This window comes from Amblyomma maculatum, chromosome 5 (assembly GCF_055883805.1).
Source record: "Amblyomma maculatum isolate TAMU_Amacu chromosome 5, ASM5588380v1, whole genome shotgun sequence".
NCBI classification, from domain to species: Eukaryota; Metazoa; Arthropoda; class Arachnida; order Ixodida; family Ixodidae; genus Amblyomma; species Amblyomma maculatum.
In genome coordinates this window covers 85,267,651-85,293,266 of record NC_139348.1, presented here as the reverse complement: position 1 = coordinate 85,293,266, position 25,616 = coordinate 85,267,651, and the positions used below count along the sequence as shown (strand labels likewise).

General features: G+C 47.8%; 1 protein-coding gene across 1 annotated transcript in view; it reads left to right on the top strand.

The window, feature by feature from the left end:
* The first annotated feature begins 256 nt into the window (after positions 1 to 256).
* Positions 257 to 25,616, top strand: part of LOC146188623 (putative serine carboxypeptidase CPVL) — a 100,399-nt gene continuing 75,039 nt past the window's right edge. Inside the window, exons 1-4 of the mRNA XM_084605091.1 lie at positions 257 to 460; positions 5,716 to 5,748; positions 10,376 to 10,402; positions 23,172 to 23,198. Of these exons, the coding sequence (XP_084461217.1) occupies positions 399 to 460; positions 5,716 to 5,748; positions 10,376 to 10,402; positions 23,172 to 23,198 (149 nt within the window). The 5' untranslated portion in view covers positions 257 to 398. The remainder of the gene's footprint in view (positions 461 to 5,715; positions 5,749 to 10,375; positions 10,403 to 23,171; positions 23,199 to 25,616) is intronic.

The window sequence follows — 25,616 nt, the reverse complement described above, 5'->3', positions numbered from 1 at the left end:
TCTACGGAAATTTGGAAAAATTATAATTCTTAAACGTGAGTTTCTATCGTACAGTACGCTAGTGAACATTCATGATCTGCGATGAATAACAGCTGCGGAATGCGCGGGCTCTAAAATTGTAGTGCGACATTTTGTTACCTGAATGTCAGTACGCGCGTCGCAGCCGACATCACAAAATGATAAAGTATCACAAAGCCGAAGAAAGAGGCTGCTTTTCAGCTGCCAGGTGCACGTGTCGTCTCATTAAAAGGTAAATACGGTTTCGCCAAACAGCTGCGCGTAATACATCACTGCTCTGTTGGCAGCAAGAAAAATAATAACATTGCAATAACAAAATCTTTTAATTTGGGTGCCCCTTCAAACCACAAGGTTCACAGGCTCTTAGAACATCAACGACTATGGAAATAACCTGTGTGTGCTGGTGTCTCCTTCTGGCTGGCTGCCTCCAGCTAGCTACTGGGTAAGTCCGCAACTTCGATTGTGTTGTTCGAGCATGTTTAGCAGAAAAGGCGTGTTTTCTATAAAGCTACATAAAGCAAACGGGAATGCGGTGCCTCATTTTGTAGGTTTAATACGAAGTGAACGTTAGTCACGTATAAACTGCATAACTTAGACAATTTAAGGCAGTCGGCATACAACGCCATATGTTGATACGTTCCGAGCTTATAAAGTCTCTAGACAGGGCTCTATTTCGTTTGTATGATGATCGCAGTCTTGCTCGTCACTATGGAATGCATTTGAGTTGCGCTTCGCCCTGTACTCAAAGTGTTCAGCCCAAGCGCTGCCCCAGAATATAGCAGCCGACGTGTAACCACGTCTTTACCGGAACCGTTGCAAGAAACGTGACCGAACTGAAACGGTGGCCATTGTGCGAGGAGTTCCTCATCTTCCGAGAAATCGAGGAAGTCAAAATCGAGAAACGTCATATCACTGAGCAGATAAGTTAGGATGACAAAAAGCTTGATGGCATAAATATATGAAAGCAGTCAAGAGTAGAAGAAATGCACGTAAACAAGAATGTATTTAGCTGCCTTGGCGATGAAGGGTGCATTCCGTAGTGATCGTAGGTAGGGTTTAAATTACCGAAACATGTATAAAATCCAAACACGTTCCACATGTGAGCTTGAAGTGCCCAACCTGACCTCGTAAGCATGTATAAATGCATCACAAGAGACGTTCGATATGCATTTACGGGACACTCAATTCTGTTCACCATTTTTATTATACACATCAAAGTGATTATCCTCAACAAAGTAGAGGACAGAACGGCCGTTGCTGTACCTCAGCCAGTAAACCAACAAACATGAAATTTGGCGGTCATGGGTTCGAATACTGCGGGTGATCATCGGTGTTTCCTCTCATTTCTGATAAATTAACTCCACGATTGCATTGGTATTGCATATGGAGTAATAAAAACGTCCATGTACTTTTATTTTTGTCCATGGCAGTTAGTTACCTATGTATAATGAATAATATGTCATGAGCCCACAAATATTACCCGCGTGCCCTTTCCAGTAATTTTTCGGGCGTTAGTACGACCTCCTCTAGCTCACTTATTCTATAGAGGAAAAGAATCACGGCTTACCAGAAAGTTTGTCTTTAATATTAGGGCCTGTGTATATAGATAGTAGGGAGAAAACATCGATGGAAAATATGAACCTCTAAGTAGCTTGTCTAGCATCAGCTTCCTCACGTCGTATTGAAACACACAGACGTCTTTGCTCCTTAAGCTTCATTCCCATTAACAGTGGCTGGGCAGAAGTTATTTGCTTGCAGAAAACGGAGCTGCGTGTGAACGTTCACTGTGGTATAAAGTCGCATAGTATACTGTCGAATAACGTCACTTTATTAAGTAGAGCTTTATATGAGGAAATGCGCTTGAAGCTGACACCCAAAATAACTGTTTTCGCCACGCGCGAAGTAGCACGAACAACGCTGGTGCTACTAATGGAACGCCTCGCAGCATACTCGTATACTTCAAAGCCTACTTTAGTGTAACACCGCCTGGAAGTGAAGCCTTGAATTTGGTGCAACATTTTCATAGCTTTGCAGCAACTTTAACTTACTTGAAATATTTTACGCCGTAGTAATCACGCTGCCCATTTTGTCTTTTAGATCAGACATTAAATTGTCGCTTACGCCTTTTTTCCATTTGACCGCTTTTAGGCAATCATCGATCTTTAGGGATGCTCAACTCTGTCCATACTATATATACTTATGTAGGCCACTTTACACTTTTCGATTATATTTTATAGCTCCACCAGTTCTCTCCTCTCATTATGTTAGAGGCTTTCAGGCTATGGCATTTCTTAATCTCGCCCCTCTCCGCAGTCTTCTAGTATCCTCTTTACCTATTCTATCGTCAACCTTTAATACGCACTGATCGTGGTGGTGGTGAAAACTTTTATTGTCCGGAAGAGGCGACACCGGAGCTCCTACACCGCTCGCAGGCGTCCAGGGAGCCCGATGTCACCCAAAGAGGCAGGGGCTAGTAGACGAAGCGGTTCGCCGCTTCAGTTGCCAGACGGACAATGTTGGCCCGTGTCGCCGGGTCTTCGCTATGAAGCGCAGTCTCCCATGCTTCTGCGTCCTTGAATAAATTGTAGCCCGGGGAGTGGCTGCACTCCCAGAGGATATGTTTTAAAGTTCCTATATCGCTAGAGAATCTACAGAATTGGTCCTCCGGATTTCCAGTTTGCGTGAGGTATCTCCATCTGGGAAGCATGTGGTTCTTGGCTTGCAGGCGGCGCCAGGTGACTGCCTCTGTGGATGTGAGGGACCTATCTGGGGGTGGATATTTCCGCCCCTTGTAGTGCTCAATGTCTTCGTTGTAGGTCGCGAGCGTCTCGACCTTAAAGTTAGGTTGAGGCCGGCGTCCTCCCCGGATAATGAGCGCTCGGAGTAACAATATCTTAATTTACCGAGAATGTATATTTTGTAGCGAGAACTGGTAATGATGTTGATGTATCATAGAAATAAGCTGTTTCTCTTTCTATAAGGTCTGAATTAGGAAGAACGTACGACCTAGGAGATTATGCAGGTGCACTATAAGAACCGTGGATTTCCTTTGCGTTTCTAATGATAGGTAATCTGAAAGAGATAGGTACAGGTCGTGCGTGCTTAGCTGTACTTACAATATGTTGTTCAATATCGGTGCCTTAAAGAAAACTTCTGTCGTTTGTTCAGAGTGCGAAAACATGCTTCGTGCCCGCTGTGAGTCGGTAGAAATGCGTGATTTAGAAATAGTGCTTGACGTTGCATTTGAGACCGTTGTTGGGAACGTGATGCAACTACGTTACTTTCGCTCAAATTGTCGAGGTACCGTATTGGTCTAGGCGCTCTGCTACAGAATGCAGGGCCTCGGTTCTACCTCAGCTGTTACGGCGGCTATCGAATTCAGAGTCCACGTTGTGGTGTTTTATTTCGGTGCCCTTTAATGAGTCTCAGGTTGTCTAAATATTAAGAAAACCTCCCTTTTGTGTTTCTCGCTGTCCGTGTGCATTTTAGGGATCTTAAACTACTCTACTCGTCATTCCTTGTAGGTAGAGCAGTGATCCGAGGAAGTTTAGTTGGTCGCATTTTTATGTATGCGACCTTCGCCCCTCGGGGTTGTCCTAGTTGTTGAGGGCTCTTATACACAGCCGGGTGAACCGGGTTCCACCCAGGACGCAGGAGCCTACACTTCAGTGGAAGGCAAACGGGAGGAGCCCCTGAACAAGACGATGACTGTGGTTGAAAAATCTGAAGGGGTCTAAATTATTACAGCCTTCCACAGCTACATCACGCATTGCCTAAGAAATTTTGTGTTCTAAACTTATCCAAATCGAAATAGGTATACTTTCGTCTCGAATGGACAATTTGAACTCTACTCCTCATTTCCTCGTAGCAGGGTCTTTCACTGAGAGCTGCTAAGAATTACGAAAAGTAAGACAATGTCAGCGTCTTTCTGCGGCTGCGAAATTGCCTACCGCTATTGTGGTGTGCAGGCGCCCCAATTCGTTAATAGTATTGTCACCCTTGGCAACAATAGTTGCTGCAGCCTGCATGGGCGGATCAGCGACAAAGAGGTAGACCGCGCGGAATCAGCCGCCGCTGCTTTGCCTGGTAAAGCTCCTGTTCGCTGCCTCCTGCGCCTACAATGCCTCGGTCCTGTCCTTTGACCCCGTCGTTTTAAAAAGCCGTCAAGGGTACCCGAAAGAACCCGTGGAATTTTGTTGGAAGTGAAGGGTAAATACATCGCAGCCCCTCAACGCCAGCTGCTCTTTGTACGCTCTCACTCTCAGCCGCCAGCACTCCGACGAGGAGGCCGAGACACGTGCCATTCAGCGGCTTCAAGGGCTTGCTACCGAATTTGTTGCCGAGCTCCAGCAACCGCAGCTCGCCAATACTTAAGATAGCCCGGAGCACCACAACCCAATGTCAGCAGACGGAACTCTTTGCTCGCACCCTCGAAGTCTATCTATCGATGACTTCTCGCACGGTTGCTACTTTCCATTGCGATGCCTCCGAAGATGTAGAGAACAGGTGATAGAACCCTGCAAAACAGCGGTAGCTGATTCCACGCTTTCTCCACAGAATGTTAATTTTCCTCTTTTTCGCCGGTCCGCTCCATGCAGGCAGCAACAACTATTGCTACCATGGGGGGAAATATTTCGCAGAACTGTAACAGACACACAAAGCGTGAATTATTTTAAGGGGCCCCGTATACGTTTAAGGAATATAAACGGCGCTGTGATCATATTCGGAGAACACTGCCAATTAAATTTAGAGCATATCAGAGGTGAAAATTCATTTCACACGACAGATGTTATCCGCTTCACTGGAGAATTGAACCAGGTTAATGTGGCTGGCAGAGGGGTGCTTAGTTAGGAGGGTCGTTTCTTTGCATCGCCGCTGGAGTAAGACTTGCAGCGTAACTGTCGATGACATGCTGTTCTAGCTCGTCCGCTATTCTTGAAATGCGTGGAAGCTCGTGATGCCAAGCTGCATGCTCACATTATGGCGCTCAGTGCTTTTTTCAACATGATGTCGAGTGAAGGAGTACTGTCGACTGAAAACAAGACGGATATAGCCGTTGCATACCTAAAGTCTGTTTGCAAGCTGTTTTTAGCACCACAATATTTAAGGGGGACCTTGGCCATCGAGGAGGACAAGCACGCCATGATAGTGTGCCTGTCAATTTCATACACCGTGTTCCAATAGTTCTCTAAAACACACTCAAGCAGTACGTACTGCCGTTGGTGGTCTTATGGTACTCCAGTGACGCTGACAACAGCACGGTACAAGGCCTTCTTAGGGTGTCTACTAGTTTAGACAAAGCTCATTCTTAACTCAATAAATGAGCCTTTTATAAAGAGTACTGTATATGACAAGGAAACAAATTGGAAAGAACCCACCACCAAATCTGAAATATAGCAGTCGAGACTAACTCATGTGAAAACAAAGTGGAGCAAGTCGAAAAAGCCCCTTCATCTCCTGCCTGGCTAGTTAGGTTTCAGTATTTCTAAATCACACCACTTGTTCCAGGCAGGACAAAGGCGCTCCTTCATGCAGTGTCTCTTGAAATAATTTCTATTTAAGGCAACTCGCAGCATTTATAGGCACAATATAAAGCATTCTCCTGGCGTAGATACTGACCCACATTGTTCGAACGCTAAGCAGGAATGATAATTTTGTTTTGTCATATCAACCAATAACATACTTTTTGTCCTACAGTTCCAGAGCTTCATCAGAGTCATATGAAAATGGGCAAGTACTGTTTTTCAAACTTATTTATGCACTCATCAGTTGTTTTGATGTTGCAAGCGAACTTTTGCTGAAATCTAAACACATACTACTAAGAGAAGAGAATATGTTTAGGTCTGTTGGTTCATTGCCACATGCATCGCGCAGTAACAAGAGAGAGCGAGGTGACGACAGGATAAGCGCTACTATCAATAACGGTATATCGCGGCTCTGTACCGCTCTTAACTTAGCAACACTTCCCGGGGCCACCGAGCGATTGTCCCGATCGTTTCGTTGAAATCTATGGTCACGTGATGGTGTAGATGTTCAAGAGACGATAGAAGAGAATGATACGCTTGCCACCACAATGACGATGAACACGATGATGCTTGGTTGATCCGCCTCCCCTGCCACCAACCATCCGCCATCAGAGTCCATTGGACCGATGGCTCGAGGTCGCGATAAGCGGCTGGGCGGAGGTTGCGTGTGCATGTCCGGGTCCTTAGGGTCCTTCGGGTCTTTCGGGTCCTTCGTATTGGATCTGGTTGGCCTGTCTGTTCTCCTGGACGTCAGATCTGGGCTGGGGGCTGGTCGATGGTAGTTGGCCGGGTCTGGGCAGGAAGGGCTGAGGCGAAGCTGCTCGGCGATGTAACAGTGCCCTCGGTCAATGGTCTCGGCTTACAGGTGGCGTCGATGCTCCAAGGCGAGGATGGGGATGACATACGCCGCACCTCTAACCAAAATGTTCTGTGGTGACAAGCACAGAAGACGGCACTACATGTCGACAGGATGAACGATGATTTTATGTCTGGCCTAGCGCGAGGGCTCCTCTCGCGCCATTACCGATCTTCGCAACAATATATATATATATATATATATATATATATATATATATATATATATATATATATATATATATACTTGTTGTTTTCAGAATGAATAAACGAAAGACTCACATTTGCCACCTACGCGAATACTTCATGCTCCGTCGTTTATAGAGCCTTTGACCATTTGCTAACACATTATCTCCTCCCCGTGCTTTCAATGAGGCTTCCTTAGTTTTCTTAGTCAGGCCGGTACGGTGGTTGAAGAAAACAATCGTTTATTTAATCCATATTTATTGCCTCGGGACATCAGTAGAGTATGAGATGAAGGATGAAGAAATGATTAAATTAGTAGGAAAAGGTTGGCTGATTTTATGAAGTCCAGAAGTGAGCGATGATGAGGTCCCTGCGTCGAAGTGACATATGAAGCAGCTGGATCGGTTGCTGAAAGGTTAGCTATGCTCATGTGCCGGATTCATGTTGGTTTGTGTGCTGGGCACTCCTACAGAAGTGGTGGATATCGGCCTCAACATCTTCGTTTTTACAGATCGGGCACCCTGGGTGGGGATTTAAGTGTTGGAAGTATGACCACGTCCTAGTGACAGCTGGTGTGGCGGCGACACCGACCCGGATCCTTATAAGCGCAACCTCCTCTGCACGGGTGAGACCGCGGGGAAGGTATACCGCACATGGAGTAATAAGTGCACGTGTGCTGCGCCGGGGGTGCTCTTTACAAAAGGAGGGTAGCGTGATCCACTTCAAGGAGCCATGGGACTGATGCGTCTTGGTTCACGAGGCGGGTTGCTAAATCAGCTTGACTTTGAGAAGGCAGCTGATCCCATGGGAACCACTCAATGCGTACTGACTATGGGATGTGCGCCGCAAGCTGGTCGATGTCTTGGCAAATTTTAGGGCAGCGGTTGACACGTCGGAGCAGATGTAATGCTTGAAGTGCGTCAGTGCGAATGACAACGTGGGCTGTAGGTAGCATGGTTATGGAAGCCATGGAGCAGAGTGCCTCCTGAACTGCCACGAGCTCAGCGCAGAAAGATGTAACTGGTTCCGAAAGCTGAAACGTAGTGGTTTGATTCAGGCTAGGTCTCCGTGGACAGTCGATTGCTGTTTTGGTTTCACAGCCTTGCAGGCTTTCATTCACGTACCCTACTTAGGAATCTTGAGTCAGGTGAGTATCTTGCTTTTCAAATTTCTAGCGAAGCAACGATGCCGTGTTGGCAGATGTTGGTCTGCGGATATCAGTTGGCTTGTTGTCTCCTAACTGTACAAATTTCCAGGGAGGGAGAACTGGCGCAGGTGGCTGAAGAATAATGTGTGATATTGCATACGCCCTCACTGCTTGCGTGGAATTTGACAAAGTGGCCTTGAGTCTCCGAGCATCACGGCGTTGCTGCACCAGTTCATCGATGGTGTTGAGCTGCGCATTCTCCTGTAACGCTACGACCGATGTGAGTCGTGGAAGGCATGTTATGGTCCTCATAGCTTCTCAATTTACGGCTTCAAGGCGATCCCATGCTCTTGTAAGATGCTGGAACTGGGCTTGATAAAGAATAAGTTGCTGCAGCACCGCCCTGACCAACTGCCGTGCAACAGACGATCCAGTGCCACCCGTTTTAGGAGAAATTCTTCTAATGAAACCCATATTGTGAATAGCTTACTTTTTTGCCTGAGAAAGCCAAGCAGTTGCTGATCCTGATTTGTGAATCGTTAAGTTCAGAATTTTTACACTCAGACTTTCCTGTAGTGGGGTGCCTGATAGACAGAGACGAATTGGATTTGCAGTAAGTTACGGCATCCCCAGTGGTTAGCGACATACGTGTATGTAGTTTTACACACGGAAAGCTGAAGGCCGATAAAAAGCATAATCAGAGGTAATATCTAAAGCTGATTGAAGAGCAGCCTGCTGAGTGAGCAGGTAGTGGTGAGTGCTCCATACCGTGATGTCATCAGCGTATTGCAAGAACTTGATTTCAGGAATGTCATGTAAGCGCCATGCCAGTGGGATGAAGGCAATATTAAACAATGGTTCCCAAGAACGCGGAATCGAATCCCGGCCTCGGCGGCAGCATTTCGATGGAGGCGAAAAGCAAGGCGCCCGTGTGCTGTGCGATGTCAGTGCGCGTTAAAGAACCCCAGGAGGTCGAAATTTCCGGAGTCCTCCACTACGGCGTCTCTCATAGCCTCAGTTGCTTTAGGACGTTAAACCCCATAAACCGAACCAATAATAAACAATGTCGGTGGCACTACTGATCCTTGGGGCATGCCACATAGCGAAACGAATGAACCAACTTCGGCACTACTGAGGCGTATTGCAAATGTTCTCCCGTCCAAAAAGGACGCTACAAAACTGCGTACTCTAAAAGGCAGGTGGAGCAAGTCAATTGCGTTCAGGATTGCAGCATGACTGATGTCGCATGCTTTTTCATCGTCCATTTCGAATTTGGTACGCACATTGCGGCTGCGGGTAGATGACAGTACTGCTGATGCCAAGACCGCCAACCCTTCTTTGTAGCTATGTATGGAAGACATCCAATTTGAGTGGGATGATAAAAGCAGTGATGTTCCAGCCACCAAGAAAGACGTGTAGCCAGCATTTTCTCTGCAAGCTTGCACAGCGTCAATGTTAATGAGATTGGCCGCAAGTTAGCGAGGTCTTTTGGGGCTTTTCTGGTTTGAGATTAGGGATCACCACCGCGGATTTCCAGCTCTCAGGTATGACACCATGCAGCTATACAATAGCGCGGTCGAAGACGAGATAGAACACTGTTTCAGGACCACACCTTTTACAATGAGTTGCTAATTGTTCGTTTGTAGCAGTGTTGCTTACTTTCTTAGAATCTAGGGAAGGAGAGGGAAAGATGTTTACACAGTATGAATTAGCACTGAACAAATGTGGTGGGGGCGCCTCAGTTTGGAAGCTGAGCCAACGTTTCGAGAAGTGGACATGTCTTCGTCTGGGCCCAGAGAAAAACAAGTCATTTATCGAAACGTTGACTCGGCTTGAGAACTGAGGCTTCAACCTACCCTTGCTCAGCGATCTTTCTTACTTTGTTAGAGGGCCCTTACAGCCGGGATTTTAAGCATATTTTAGTTTTCCGCTATAGAGCCTTCAGCATAGAAGAATTCTCTGCGCCCTCAGAAATCTACAAGATCACTTCTGCTGTATTGTTTAGTGCACCCAGTGGTGTTAAGGAAGAATACTGCGATGTCTTTCTTATTGAGCGCTATCAGAAATTCATGCCAACACAACGGTGATCAAAGTCTCCAAATGCAGGTAGCTTATTTGGAGGCGGCGGGGTACCCTAGGCTTGTCATAGTTTCCGTGGCCAAGGACCCGCATAGAAACAAAACCCTGAGGCTGGGATGAATGACGAGTAGACAGCTGAAAATAAGAGAAATAGAAAATAAGTCGAGAAAAACAGAAGATTGCTGTCATTCTTCACGTGCGCGACCTTCGCCGGCAATTCTAATAAGTTGGGCCAACTTTCCGGCGTTAATGTCGTGTTCAACGCGCCAAAGGCGCTTTTTTGCCGTGATATGTCAAGTTCTGCAACGCGTATGCTGACACTGGTGTGCACTATCGAGCACAGGAAGGCCTTAGTACCTGGCCATAGGGAAGTCGCCTACAAACTTTCACATTCACGCGAAGTTCACTATATTCGCTAAACTGAAATGCGATTGAACATTCGACTGAAAAGCACTTTAAGAAATTTAGAAACTATGCCATGGATCGATAGCTGTAGGAAGAGTTGTTTCACAAAATTCCTTTCATCTGGTAAACCAATAACATAGTTTGTATCCTTTCGTTCCAGAGATTCGCCTGAGGTAACACCAACAGGGTTAGTACTATTTTCGAAACATATTGCCGCGAAACCTTCAAAACAGTATTTGTAGTTTTTTAACAGCCGCCGGCATACAGGCTTATCACTCTGATTCTGGACCGCGTATCAGTTCCGTAATCATTGTTTGTTAATGCTCGATGTCGCGAGTCACACCTTTATCAGTTTTGTTGTAGCGCAAGATGCACCGAGATCTGTCTCGAAGGTTCCGGCTACTCGGGTGCCTTTCCACAATGTTCCAGCCCGTGCTAGTAGCTGTTTGCGACGTTATCTAGATTGTTATGTACAGCCTTTAAATTGAGCGTTGACGAGTGTGACGGGCATTCTTTGTTCCACGACTGACGAGCACGTTTGTTGCTATCGCCGCCGCCGAGTTGCTTAGGTCTTTTGCGGGCCCAAGTCAGCCCCAATAAAGAGTTATTTCAGTACCATTACGCCTGTGTCTTCTTTTGGCGTGTACGGCCTTGTCAGCACTACGTGACATCTGGTGGAGGTGCTGCCTTTGATCCTTCAAACGAAGACCCAAGCCGCGTTCCTGTCGCCCTGGAAGACCAGCCTACACGTCACCGAGCCAGCCGCCGACTTCAAGGCCTACAACCCGAACACGGTCTGCTGCCTGGCCCCATTCGATCTCCGAAGGCATCGACGCTGACAATGACCCAGCCTACAGCACCGGTTGTTTTCGTTCAACCCCGTGAGCCCCCCTGCTTCCATGGACGACCGGATAAAGATGCTGGAGACTGGATGGACCTTTTCGACCGCGTGGCAGAATTCAACGGCTGGAACGACGTTGCGAAACTCAGGCAGGTCCACTTTGTTCTTCAAGGACATGCCCGAGTTTGGTTCGAAATTCATGAGGCAGCTATGAAGGATTGGGACATTTTCAAGGAAGCGTTTTTGACAGCCTTTTCAAGCGTCGTCCGAAAGGAAAGAGCCCAGGCCCTCCTTCAGTCAAGACTTCAACTTCCTAACGAGCCTGTCCTGGCGTACGTTGAAGAGATGAAGCGCCTCTTTCGCCGCGCCGACCCTAACATGACTCAGTCAGAGAGAGTCAAATTTTTAATGCGAGGCGTCAAAGAATCGCTTTTTGCAAGTCTTGTCCGAAACCCGCCGGAAACTGTGGAAGAATTTGAAAGTGAAGCATCGACCATCGAGAAGACGTTGGACACCCGGATGCGCCACTACAAGCGACCACTTCAGCCGGACTGCTCAACCCACCACCCCAGCGCATCTGCAAGCGGGGAGAACCTTCAGGACCTCACTCGGGAGATAGTGCGAGAGGAGCTCCGGCGATTGATGCCATCCTCGCAACAACCCCAGGTGGCGACGCTTGCGGACGTCGTCCGTGAAGAAGTCCAGCAGGTGTTGGGCGTTCCTCAAGCGACGGCTGCGGCTGTTCCAGCACAAGAGGCAACAGCGATGAACTACGCTGGTGCATTACGTCGCCCTGCGCCCCGACGTGATGACTTTCCGAGTCCTCACCGTTACCGCCCTGTTCCTGAAAACCGACCCTTGGCCCCCACCCGCCAAGCCTATCAACGACCCCCAAGCCCCAGACAGTGCGACGCCTGGGGGACAGCAAACAACCGACCGCTCTGCTTCCATTATGGTGAGGCAGGACACATCCTCCGTCACTGCCCGTGCAGGCGGATCGGCCTCCGTGGTTTCGCTGTTGACGCCCCACGACCCCGTCCTGGCGAGCGACCACAGGAAATCAAACACTTCCTGCGAAGCGGAGAGCACTCGTCACCAAAGCGTCTGTCACGCTCCCCATCACCGTACAATGCCCGATTTGCGTCGCCTGGCCGCGGCTCCGTGCAAGGAAGGTCTCCTAGCCCCCGTAGGTGAAACTAAAGGCAGCAACCTTTGGAGGTGAGGTTGCTCAACGGCGAAAAGCCGAAGATCCTCCGCCGCCGACAGCCACCAACGACGACGAAACCATTTCATCGCCGCTTCACACGACGACATCGACGACAACACGACCAGAGTGCAAGCAGACCCCGCCGCCCAGCGAAGTAACAACGGTATGCCCCGGCCATGACCTGAAGAAACGACGATGCCGAGATCGGACACTAAGGCCCACGTGCAATGCGAGGACGCGAACAAGCGACCTTGAACTTGATATCGACGGTCGCATAGTCACTGCCCTAGCAGACACTGGAGCTGACTATTCAGTCATTAGTGGACCGTTAGCCTCTCAGCTCAGAAAAGTTACGACCGCTTGGGATGGCCCGCTAATTCGCACCGCAGGTGGCAACCTCATTACTCCATCTGGACGATGTACTGCGAGAATAACCGTAAATGGGCGTATTTCCCCACTAGCTTTTTGGTCGTGCAGCAGTGCTCCCGCGACGTGATTTTACGCATGTACTTCCTAAATGAAAATAGGGCTATCATCGACCTCCGATCCAAGCTCATCAAGCTCTCTGCAGACAAAGCCTTACCTGCTGCGACGAATTCGACGCAACACGTCGCTCTAAACGTCCTCGGCGGAAAATTGGCTGAAACAAAGAACAGGTAATACAAAAGTTCTGAATAGGCAAGCAGAATAAAAACCAAAACTGCATGGAGAGATGTGCTAAAGGCGAAGATTGAACAATGTAATAGGGAGAGGCCAATACGTAAACACCAGACAGTCATTTAAATGCCAACTTTCCATTTCCTCATGCATAATTAGTAAATTCAGCCAATAATACTCCCGAGAGGAATAATGAATTCGAATTCGCCCTAAATAAATTTCGGGACTGAATTGTGAAGATAGTTTAAACATATATCAGCCCAGATTAGGGCCTGCAATAATGTCTGGCACAGCATTTGGTTACTACACAAAGGTATTTTATATATATCCTCAACACATAGAAAATACGTTTTGCTATATTCTTAGTTTGACTCTTAAATATGTGCATTTTAATGAAGCTAAGTACTAGTAAATATTTTAACAAATTTTAATTGTTATGGAAACATCTAAGTGTGCTAAAACTCGCTATAGCGATTATATGGCAATATTTTTACGTCATTCGCGATCCGAAGTCTCAATCGTGCCCGACTGTTCGGAAGTCACTCAAACGCGTCACGGAAAAAAATGACCGAGTACGATGGACCTCACTTGCAATTTTCTATTCCGTTTATTTTAAAACCTACAAATATACTAGGACAGTACACCAAACTATAGGTGCCTATAGAAGTTAGGATAACTAATCAAATGAATGCAAAGTGGAAGCTTTTCGCAGCGCGCTCTCGCCAAAAAATATAATTTGCTGTTTCATTTGGCACGGTGCATGGTTGACGCGCAGCAAAGTTCCGTGCTCAAGAAACCAAGAATATTTCTTCACATTTTGATTTCAAGAAAGTCCTGATTTTTCATTCGCCGAAGCAAATTTTCAGCTTATACGCCTGTTTGCTGCTTTGCTTCGTGCTCCCGCTTGCAATGCACTGGGTGGATGTCTAACGGCGGCCTCCACCACAATCAACCCCCGTAGTTTAGGCTGTTGTCGGCAAGGAAAGATACATTTGGTGAAGCTACTCTTTGAATTTTACACCAGAGTATATATGATTCCCTTCAGTGGCTCTCTTTGATGTGGCGGATCCTTCTTACCATAAATAATATTTCGGTTGTCGCTGAATGAGTATTGTAATTTCAAATGTTTCTTTATCTCATACACGTTTATTAGACTAGAGGGGTAAGTTACCACTCAATGAAAAAGGGGACCCAGCATAGATACTGTCACCGTCAAACAGCCAGAAGGTTGAAGGTGGATCTATTCACAGTGACGCGGCAAGAGAAGACAAAGAAGGCCGGGGTACTAGCGTGGTTAAGGCCAGCTAAAACGTTGGTAGTCCCTTCTGGCAGCCTGCTGGCGGCACGAGACTGATTAGTAACGCGGCATTACTCTTTGAAAGACGCCGTCCTCGGCGCTGACCGTTAGCGATCTGAGAAACAAGAAACATTGGTAATATCGGGTGGCTGGCCGAACGAGCGGCTAACGAGCATGGTAGGGCTTCATTCGTGCAACATGAGCCACTTCGGACGTTGGCCGTTGAGAGGAACGGGCAGTTTCCTGGGGAAGAACTTCATAGTTCACCTTGCTGAGTTGGCGGACTACCTTATACGGGCCGAAGTATTGCCTAAGCAGCTTTTCAGACCGCCCTCTTACACGGATTGGGCTCCTCACCCAAACTCGTTCTCCGGTCTCGTAAATTGCATTTCTGTGTCGTAGGTTGTACCGGTGAGCGTCGTTTTCTTGGCGGCGCCGGATACGAGGTCGAGCAAGTTGGCTAGTGGTGTCGGCATACACACCGAATTAATTAGCACCTATGACTGCGGCATTAGCACTATCAGGAAACAGCATTGAGTCCAGCAGAGTCGTGACTTCACGGCCATGAACTAAACGAAACGGAGTGAAGTGCGTCGTTTCTTGCGGCGCAGTATTATACGCGAAGGTCGTATAGGGAAGTATTGCATCCCAGTTTCGATGGTCCTTGTCAACATACATTCAAATCATATCGGCGATTGTCTTATTAAGCCGTTCGGTGAGTCCATTTGTTTGCGGGTGATAAGCGGTTGTTCTTCGGTGGCTTGTGTCACTGAGTTGCATAACTTCCTGCGTAAGCGCTGAGGTGAAAGTCGTTTTCCTGTCAGTTATAATGAGTGCGGGTGCACCGTGACGAAGTACAATTTTCTGCATAAAAAAGGTCGCAATTTCAGCAGCGGTTACGCGGGGAAAAGCTTTAGTTTCACAGTATCGGCTGAGATAGTCGGTGGCTACCACAATGTACTGATTACCGCGGAAACGGGGCGAGTAAATTCATGCCGACTTTTTGGAACAGGACTTGGGGCTGATCAATAGGTCGTAGCAGTCCGGCCGGCTTAGTCGGCGGCGTATTTTGATGTAGACACTCCCGGCAAGTTTTGACGTAGCGCTTAACTACCGCAGTGAGCTTAGGCCAATAATACTTCTGGCGTATCCGTGCAAACGTTCGGGAAAAACCCAGGTGACCAGAAGAAGGGTCGTCGTGTGACGCTTGCAGGACTTCGTCGCGAATAGCCTAAGGTATGACGAGATGGTAATTAGCTTTCTTCGACCCGTAATTCTTCTTGTACAGGATCCCGTCTCGTAAACAGAACGATGACAATCCGCGAAGGAAGATTTGGGGCGGATTCGGATTATTTCCTTCTAGATACTCAATGCGATGCCGTAGTTCAAGGTCGTCTGTTGTTGGGCGAAACTGTCCGCGGAGATGGCACCAAGAAAAAAACAATCGTCATCCAACTTAGTGCTGTTATGCTGAAGAAGCGCGCGGGACAAACAGTCCGCGTCACTGTGCTTCTTGCTGATTTATACACGATGGTAACATAAAATTCTTGATGTCGAAGGCTCCAGCGTGCTAGCCGCCCCGAAGTATCTTTGAGGTTCGCCAACTGATTATCAGGTCTTTGGAGCACTCGGAGAGCACAGCGAAGCAGTCGGAGAAAGTTACGCCTTGGGTCTGTATTCGCGAGGTACAGACACCAATCGGTGTGACCACAGGGCCACCAGCTGTCCTGATCTGCGGCCCAGTCCAAGGCGTCAAAACCTTTCTGTGGGTCATGGCTAGCCGGCTGCTCATTACCGAAAAATAAGCACCAGTATCCACAAGTGCATTCACGGTACGGTTGTCGGCTGTTACTGTAATTTCGGCGGAAACCAATTTTTCGCAGATCGTCGGTAGGCTCGTCAGGCCGAGTCGCCGTCGGTCGGAACGTCGCGGTATTTCGTCGGGTGGAGGCTCTTGACTCTGTAAAGCTGCGGCGGCCCTACCCCCGGAGGACGCCGTCTTTAGTTTTCCCGCCGTGGGGACGTGCCTCTGAACTGGCCAAAGGTCGACGGGTGGTTGGGAGAAGAGAACATTCTTGGAGACGGGGATCGGGACTGGCTTGTTGTGCAGTTGGGGGCTGCACGCTAGCTTGCAAGTAGTTCTCTATCTCCTGCGGTCGCTCACCGTAGCGCGGTCGAGGTGCGTCGGGAGAAAAACCCCCGAGACCCATGCATCTGGCTGTAGGGGCAGTCACGCCGAACGTGGCCGGGTTCCCCACAGTGGTAGCACAATGGCTGGTTGTCTCGCGTTCTCCACACGTGTGCCTTACGAATGGCGGGCCTGAATTCCTGCTGTTGGACGGGCACAGTTAGGACTTGGTAATGCACAGGAGGTAAAGTAGCAATGGGAGGAATGGCTTATGGCAGAGGCGCAGGCTTTCTTAACACCTTGCCGTAAATTAATATGTAGGGCTCTAGCTGCGGAGGTACTGGAAGTGGCTGCACCACTCCACGTATCTCATCCCGGACCACGTCCGCTACTGTAGCAATGGCTGCCTGGGGAGCTTCGAAGCGTAGTTTCTGGAGCTCTTCATGCACAGTGTTCCGCACGAACTCTCGAAGTTCATCAGCGGGCAGCACCGTAGGCGGGCAGTGATGTGCTATTGCTACAGAAGCAAATCGGCCGTACTGCGCGCACTGCTCTTGCAAAGAGCACTCCATACCAGTAGCCTCTCGTAAATTCCGCCACAGTTGTCGGAGGGTTGCGGACAACACCGGCAAACAACTGATCCTTTACACCCCGCATTAGGTCGCGCACCTCTTGACCTCTGGCATAGCTGGGTCAGCCCGATTGAAGAGTGGCGTCTTCAATAAACATAGTAACACTTTCATTTGGTTGCTGCATTCTTGAGTGCAGGGCGAGTTCGGCTCTCTCTTTCCTCTCGTCGGTACAAAATGTCGCCAGCCATCTAGGCGAAAAGCTTCCCAGGTAAAAGAAGCTTCGTGATTCTCGGACAACGTTTTGGCCGAGTCCAGCAATGCAAAGTAGACGTTTTGCAGCTTGCGCTCACCGTCCCACTGATTGAAGCCCGCGACCCGGTCGAAACTGGCCAACCAGTCTTCAACGTCCTCGAGCCTATCACCATGGAACGAAGGTGGTGACCGAGCTGTGTGTACGACAAACGGCGGCACCGCTGCAGCCTGCTGAGGAGGATGGCTACCCGAGTTAGACATCATGGCTCTTGGAGTTGTTCTCACGCCGCTGAACTCAGGCTGCGGGCCTGGCAGACGACGACTCGCCTTGTGGACAGGTGTTGTATCCACGCACTCGGAACTGCCTTCAAAGGTGCCTTCGAAGTCAGCGTTCATGGGACGATACCCGGCGGCTCCACCAAATGTCGTCGTTGAACAGCCAAAGATTGAAGGTGGATTTATTCACAGTGACGCGGCGAGGATGGAGGGAGCTCGAGAGAGAAGACGAAGAAGGCCGGGGTCACTAGCGTGGTTAAGGTCAGCTAAAACGTCGGTAATCCAGTCTGGCCGCATGCCGGCGCCATGATAGTGATTTGTAATGCGGCAATATAATTCCTGAATGCGCCTGCAGGATTCATGACTCTTTAATGTAAATCTTCACAAATCTAGAAACATTCGAGACTGTCAACTTGTCTTCCGATGATGTAAATTCATTTATTATCAAAACAAAAGTTAGCAGAGCAGGAAACAAATCAACTGTTTATTGGGCTGAGTTGCACCCGCAAAAGGACTAAGCAACCGGGGGTGGCGATAGCAACAATCGTACTTAGCGGTCGTCGATGTACGAATACCCGATTCAGTTGTCAGAGCTGAATTTAAAAGCGGTGAAGAAACATCTAGATAAAACAGCGAACAGAGGCTAGCATAAACTAGAATATTGTAGAAATACAAGCGCGTGGCTGAAATGCTTCGAGATGCATCTCGAATCACTTGCCGCATAAAAGGGAAGGATAAATTCGCGGCTCGCGACAACGAGCATGAACAAGCAAATATTACAGAATTGATTCGTATGCTAGAATCAGTGTGATAAGGCCGCATGCTGGCAGCTGCCGAAAAAGCGCAAATAAACATTCGAATGTTTCGCGGCAATATTATGCTTAGCCTCGGACATTCTGCCATGAACTGCGTGGCTAGGACTAGAAAACACTTATTGAAAGATTTACAGATGTGTGAAAGATTGGTGGGGTTGCCGTTGAGCTGGGCACAATCTGTATTTCGGGACACCATTGGCTACCCGCGACCTAATTTAGCTCTCTGGCTCAGGTTCTATTAGGGCACCATGTCCCAGCTGGACAGGGCTGCCTCCAGAACATTCCGGGTCGGCTTACTTACTCCGTATATATTTGTGTTGTATTGGCAGGCCCACACAATGCGAGACTGGTCAGCATACTGACCGAAGAAATCGTGCCTCCCGTGCATATTGGGTCCAAGCGTTTTAGTGAGGCGGTATTTAGAAAAAAAAACGGTTCGCAGCATAGGCGATACTTCTGTTTTGTCGACATCGTTCGTGGGTTCCAGTGAACACCCTGCTGAAGAGAATCATATGCTTTTCAATCTGCACTGAGGTGATTAATTCGATTGGCATTAGTGGCAGCGCCGAATCAGAACATTGAGGTGCTGGAAAGTTTGGTAATGATCAGCGTTAAATTCTAAGGCGCCCCTTGACGCTATGACGTGAGACGGTTAGAAGCGAAGCAAATGTTTACGCTCAAGTTTGCTCCACGGTGAAAAGATAAATGCGTTAGGGTAAAAAAAGTTGACAGAAAAATGATACCAACTGTATTCAAACCTACGCACTTCGTGTTCATAAACCTAGCACTATGACAATACATTACGCCGGGGAGCCATACGTAAGTACCTCGTTTAATTGCGATTTCATGCAGGCTATTCTAATTTCTCCAACTCTCCACTGGAGTTACTGCTCACAAAAGCTATCGTAATCACTATACAATTTGTCAATTAAATTTCTCGAAATTGTTGCTATGTTACTGCAAGCATACAGAGGCACTGTGGACGGGAGTACTGTGGTACTGTACTTCGACTTAACGGATGAATACATTATACTCACGCAGCTGACAGGAGAGACGCCATGTTATAGCGCCGCTAAGAACCGAGATCCAGTTCCGTAACATTGAGTAGCGAAATTGATAGTCTTATTTAACGCGATTGTTATAAGAGCTCTCTTTTGAAGAATCTACCTTCTGGGCACCAACTATAATATTTTCGAACAATCACGGAAAGGAGCGACATACTGTCGCATGACACGTCCTATTTAGTAGAGGCTAAAAACTCGGGTGACTCTGTTGAGATGGGAGAGTGAGAAAGGAATCGAGCGGGGAACCCTTAGATGCCGAGCCAGATTACCCAAGGTGGTGAAGATACTTTCGTACGGCATTTGTAAACGGGTGCTCAAGATGCATTTCGGATGGCCTTTCATGCCTTCTACTTATAACGACAATTTTATCGCGTGTGTTGCGTTGTGTGTGCTGCTCTAGCGGATCAACGAGTAGGAAAAGCCGAGTCAGACGTCGGGCTGCAGGCACTTGAACATTGGGCGGTGGTCACCCAAGCACAGACTGGCCGAGAGTTAGAGAGAACTTAACGAAGGTTTATTTACATGGTGAACATCTGAGAAGGTACGCACCAGAAACCACACATGCTCTCGTTTTTAACAACTTTCTTGTCCTCAAGTACCTAGTTAAGAAATTTTTCTATTTGGTCAAAGTCTAACCACATTTGAGTTCCTGACATGCACACATTCGGAAACCACCCACTAGAAACATCCTGCAAGCGCACTCTTTCCACTTTTACAGCACGCTGGCGACCCCGCCGGGGGAATACAGGCATGGGGGTCCCAAGGAAGCTGCTGGCTTTCCAAAGTCGGAACCGCGCGCCACGTACGCGGACCCCTCGCGGGGGAACACTCAGCGGGAAAGGAATGCGGTGACCGCTCTTCTCCACGGGGGGAAGATGACCCGCTCTCTCTCCTCGGTGCTAACACGCATGCACCGCAGCCCTCTGTTTCCAAACACAGGCGCGCCCGCTCTTCGTCGAATTCGTTTACACCTCTGTGTACAGTTTTCCGGACACAAATTAGGGCAACTGCTGCCTTCGCTGCCGACATGCGACACCATGTCGCTGCGTCCTGGGTGGTTCTAGTCAGCGAACTTCGAGGTGGTCGTGTGCAGTCTTCTTAGAAAAACAACTCCTATTTCGGCACGTGCACCGTCTCGTTACTAGGGAAGTTCGAAACGTAACACCAGGTAATCAGGGAATTCCATTCGACACTATGGCCTCAGCATGCGAAATATCAATGCTCATCCATATCACCTGCAACATGTACCCTGCCAATGACATGCTCGTAATTTTTCGGTCGTTAAGCCGATGAAACAGCTGTAATGAATTTTCTGCATAACAGAAGCTTAAAATAGCTGCCGTTATTAGAAGCAGAAATTTGTAATTAGTGATTGGGTTGGCAGCTGTGCACGTAACATAAGGCAAAGAGAAAATTTGATGTTAACCATGTACATTTTCTTTACCTTCTTGTTGACAACGTTAACACCAGATAACGCTTCAACATCACTGGGTGCATGCTCTGTCACGCTGACTTGCGGCATACTAATTATATTGACATTTCCAGAGCAACAGGCATAACGCAGCAGTAAAATGCACTTCTGCAAGGGGCAAATTCATGATTTCAGATTAAAAATTTCGTTTATTTATTAAGCAGACAGAGCTACAGACCAGAGTGAAGGTGCTTGTAGAACCACCTTTCTTGAATCATTCGAAGGTCAACTAAAACAGAATTACATATTGAATATCAGTACCATACAATTGTTAGCAGCGCTTAATAGTGGCATGTTGACATAAAGGAAAAAGTACTAAACATTGAGGCAAGTGAAGCATTTTTGAGCCCATTTATGTGAAAAGAAATATTCTCCATAACTTAATAAATGTTCCGTTAACATAGCATACCTTATACTACATGGTAACACACAGGTATGTACTCGCTCCTGGCCCAACGGGGCTTAGAATGGGAGACGGGTGCACATCTGCCACCGGTGGATGTACTTGTAGGCCGTCATTGCATCTACCACCATTTCAGTGGCGGACGACGGCTATCGCGACGCGAGTCTTTCTCTCTCTCCATCATGTTCTTTTTGTTCCTTTCTTTTCTATTTTCTCCTCTGTCCGCACGAGGCAGCGCACATGGCTCAGCTACAGAGCCAGTAGCAGGCCAGTGCATTTTCTTTTCTTTTTTCCTATAGTCGCAATAACGACAAGAGAGAGAGAGAGAAAACTTTTATTTAATAATCAGTAAGAATTCGCACGAGCTGGGTGGTCGGTGCCCCTAGTCCAGGGCTCCGCTGGCAGCAGCTGACCTGCGGACTAGCTGGATAATCCAGGCTTGCTGGTCCAGGTTGTCGCTGGTCAGGGCTGCCTCCCACTGCTCGTGTGTCGGGCATGGCACTAGTAACGTTGGGTCTGGTTTGTCCTGGCATTCCCAAGAGATGTGATAGGGTATGCGCCTTGCACCGCACCAAGGACAGTAACTCGTGTATTTTGTTGGGCTTATCTTATTTAAAATGTGAAGATTAGGGAATGTGTTTGTTTGTATTTTTCTCCACTCTATAGCGTCCGAGGAAGGAAGTTGTTTGTGTGGTGGCGAGAAAATTCTTTCTAACCGTAGGTGTTCCAGCCTGTCGCCGTAGGGTCCTAGGAGAGGGGTGGGGTAGGGATGGGGATCCACCCGGTTTGTGAGAGCTCAGGCTAGATCACTCGCTACCTCATTTCCTTCTAGGCCTTCGTGTCCAGATGTCCATGTAATTTTGTGCGTCTGGGAGATGGAACGTAACATTGCACACGCTCTTCTGTGAGGGTTTCTGGCCAGGTAGTCCCCGCAGGCTGGTTGGGAGTCCGTCACTACGTTTGATGACTTCTTTTGGGGGTCTTGTGTTTCTATGGTGACGGCTATTGCCAGTGATTCCGCTTCCGCAGGATCCTTGGCATAGATCGAAGCCTGAATAATTGGCCTCTTCTAGTGGTCAACTGCAGCTATTGTGAACTTGCCAGTCTCGCCGTAAGCCCCTATGTCCACGTAGACAACTTCCGCGTCTTTAGACAATTGTTTTTTCAATGATTTGACTCTGGCTTTCCTTGGACTCTGCTCTAACTCATGGTGCATGTGCTTGGGTATCGTGTTCACATAGATGTTGTTTCTTGTGGATGTCCGAATTTGTGATTTGATCTCGGAAGTTCTTAGGGCCTGCCATAGCCCTAGTTTTGACCGGATTTGTCTACACGCCTGCGTTGTTATTAGGCGTTGTTTCTGACTCTCTCGAACCGCCTCCTTGAGCTCCTCGAAGTTGTTGTGCACTCCGAGTGCCCAAAGACGTTCCGTTGATGTTGTTGGCGGGAGGTTTAGGGCCGTTTTATAGGCTCCTCTTATGAGAGTGTCAATGGCCCTTTTATCAGTGATTCTAATTTCGTGATATGGGAGCCCGTAGGTAATCCTGCTAACGACTAGGGCTTGTACAAGGCGGAGGGTGTCCTCCTCCCTCATCCCTTTCCGGTGCCAGGTCACCCAACTAGCCACAAAATCTGATGGTTTTTCTCTTAAAACAAATTCATCTGAAAGCACAGCGTATGTCTTACCAAGTTGAAAGCGCCCCTCACATGCTGCTCGCCTAGTTAGTTTTCATCATTTGTAAATCTCACCTCTCGTGGCAGGCAGAACATACAGGCCGCAGCCTTCATGCAATATCCGTTAAAAATATCCTGCCTAAGATAACCCGAAGAACGTCTAGGCATTATGGTTCAAAGCAGTCTTCTGGTACTGATTATGACGCGGCTTGATGAAACGTTTAGCAGAAATAATTGCTTATATCAGCTAGATAAACAGGAATACATTTTTAACATATTTTTATACCCTGTCATTTCAGAGAATCAACGGTGCCGTCAGAAACAGAGTAAGTATACTTTTCAAAACCTATTTATGCCTTTCTTGGTGTTTTAAATGGTTTTGATAGAAAAATAAATACGTAATAGCAAAGTGGCGAATTGATTAAGCACACAGCCAGGTTTAGTTAACACTCAACCAAGGAGGATGTACCTAAGGCGGTGTAAGGTGCGGCGCGCTGCCGTTTGTAGTTTTGGCATACTTGGCTGTGAAGGAATGTCTCGGCGAGGTGCTCGAAATAAAACAAGATACCACAGCTGCTGTCGGCGAGGATAACTAGATATCACAGAGATGCAAACGCATCAGCATTTGCTGAGCAATGCGCAAGTAGTCATTGCAATCATGCCTCAACGTACTTCGTAAAGCGACACCATCAACTCTGCTGCAAATACTGCGGCAGCTGTGTCACGGGCAGCACCAGCAGTAGCCTGTCTTTGAGCTGGCGCCGCCGTCAGCCGGCGACTCTTGATGCTGTGTCCATGAAACCGCGCCAGGGCCAAAATATCCTGAAGGAGTTTTTTCTTTTAAGCTTACTCCTCCCCAGTGCCAGATCTAGGCAGGAAAGAACGCTTTAGTCGTAGACGCATAAGCTTTCCTGAACAGACGGACCCTAGCAACAAAGCCCTTCACTCTAAGATAATTTTTTTTCGCATCCCGATTTTCTGCCTTTTCTGCCCCGAGCCTTTTATTAAGAAAACAATTCTCTCTGCCCATTGTGTTGTGTGCGCCAAGTCTCTCATAGAGGTGCCATTTCGTGGTGATTTTCGTTTCACGCCTCCTTTTACTCGTGCCAGTTTTTAATTGAACCAGAATTTATTCAGTTATGATGAGCTGCAACAACGACGATCTGGACAGCTGATGTTGATGATGAGCTGTTCGCTGTGGTGGCGCCATCAAGCGCCAGTAAATACAAGTAATGCGGCTAAGGCTGCACCAGAAAAAGCTTTTTTTTTTTTCATTACGCCGCCATGAGATGGCGCCACGGCAGCACATTGTTTTGGTTTGCCCTTGTTGTCGACGATGAGTATTTAGTGACTAATGCTGGCGAAATAAAAAGCGTGGACTGCTCAAATGGAGCGTCAGATGAGGATTGCCAACAATATTTCACCACTGTCAACATTTTAGGCAAACAAAATTTTTTAATGCATTCACTGCTCTGAGAGCGCTGTATTAAATGGAAAATGAGGCAAACATGAAGTCACAGTAATGCTACGCGTACGGTTTCATAGCGACGCTGTGAATAAGTGTACTGAACACGCAAACACGCTGGTGGACTGTTTTTTGAGGGAGTGCGTAGCATGACTCCGACAGGGGGCGTGGTCTTTGCCTGGGCGACAACAACTGCACTTCGCTAGGAGGCTGATCCGCTAGCTGAGGGAAGCGAGGGCTTGTCTGGTAAGAAACCAGGGCCACTGCACTCAGGGCGGTAAATAAGGGAAGCGAGGGTATAGCGAGGGCTCGTCTGGCGCTACACCAGTTCCGCTACGCCGAGGTCCGCAATACCGGACCCGGGGCCCTATTCTCGACACACATGGCTACCTTTCGACGCCATTTTTTTCTCTGATTGGTTCTCACAATAGTCACGTGTTTCAAATTTGTGGCGCAAAATTTCGGTGTGTCGAAATGGCTTTTTTGCGGTGGCGTAAACATGACGTGAGCGTGAAAACGAATTTTTAGCAGCGGCATTCACGATGCATGGAGGATATATATAAGTAACTGTGGTGGGAAAACAGAGGTATATTTGATAGAAAGGGAAGCACTTACGCTTGTATTACGAATGGGCTGAAGTGAACCGCCCGCTGTCAAGAGCCGACTCCTGAATACTGAGTGGCTGACGTTGTGTGGCGGGAAATACGTCATGCATAAACATTTAATGATGGCATCAAAATGACGTTTCATTAAGTAGAAGATGTTCTACTATTGCAGTAAATAATCAAAGTTGGGCTCCGCATTTTGAACCATTTGAGGCGGCCGCGAAATAAACATGGCGAAATCGACGTTCAGTGCCGGCGGCTGTTAGCTCACCGCAGTTTGATAGAGAGTTTGGTAGGTAGTGAAGTAAGCTGACACATCTTGTTGTAATTGCAGAAAGGACTGACAAGACCTCATTACAGAGCTTTTCAGCTGCGTCATCTTTTAGAGGAGTAACAATGAAAACGCGGATTTACAGCCTCACGAGGGTCGTCGTAGCTACCCTCCCGTTGCAAATGCTTTTGCTCTCATAGAGAAACCATTTATCCGCGCCGTCGTTGCCAAGCGCAGCAATGCGGCCTGCTAACTCAAGCGGTTGATTTGCGCGAGACGAGGCTTTTCAGAGAGGAACAGAAGGGGAAGTTGGGCGAATTGTAGGTTGTTCATGATGGTTTCGTGGGCGCTCTTTAACACAGAGACAAAGAAAAGAAAAGAAATAAAGGTACCAGTCCCATGT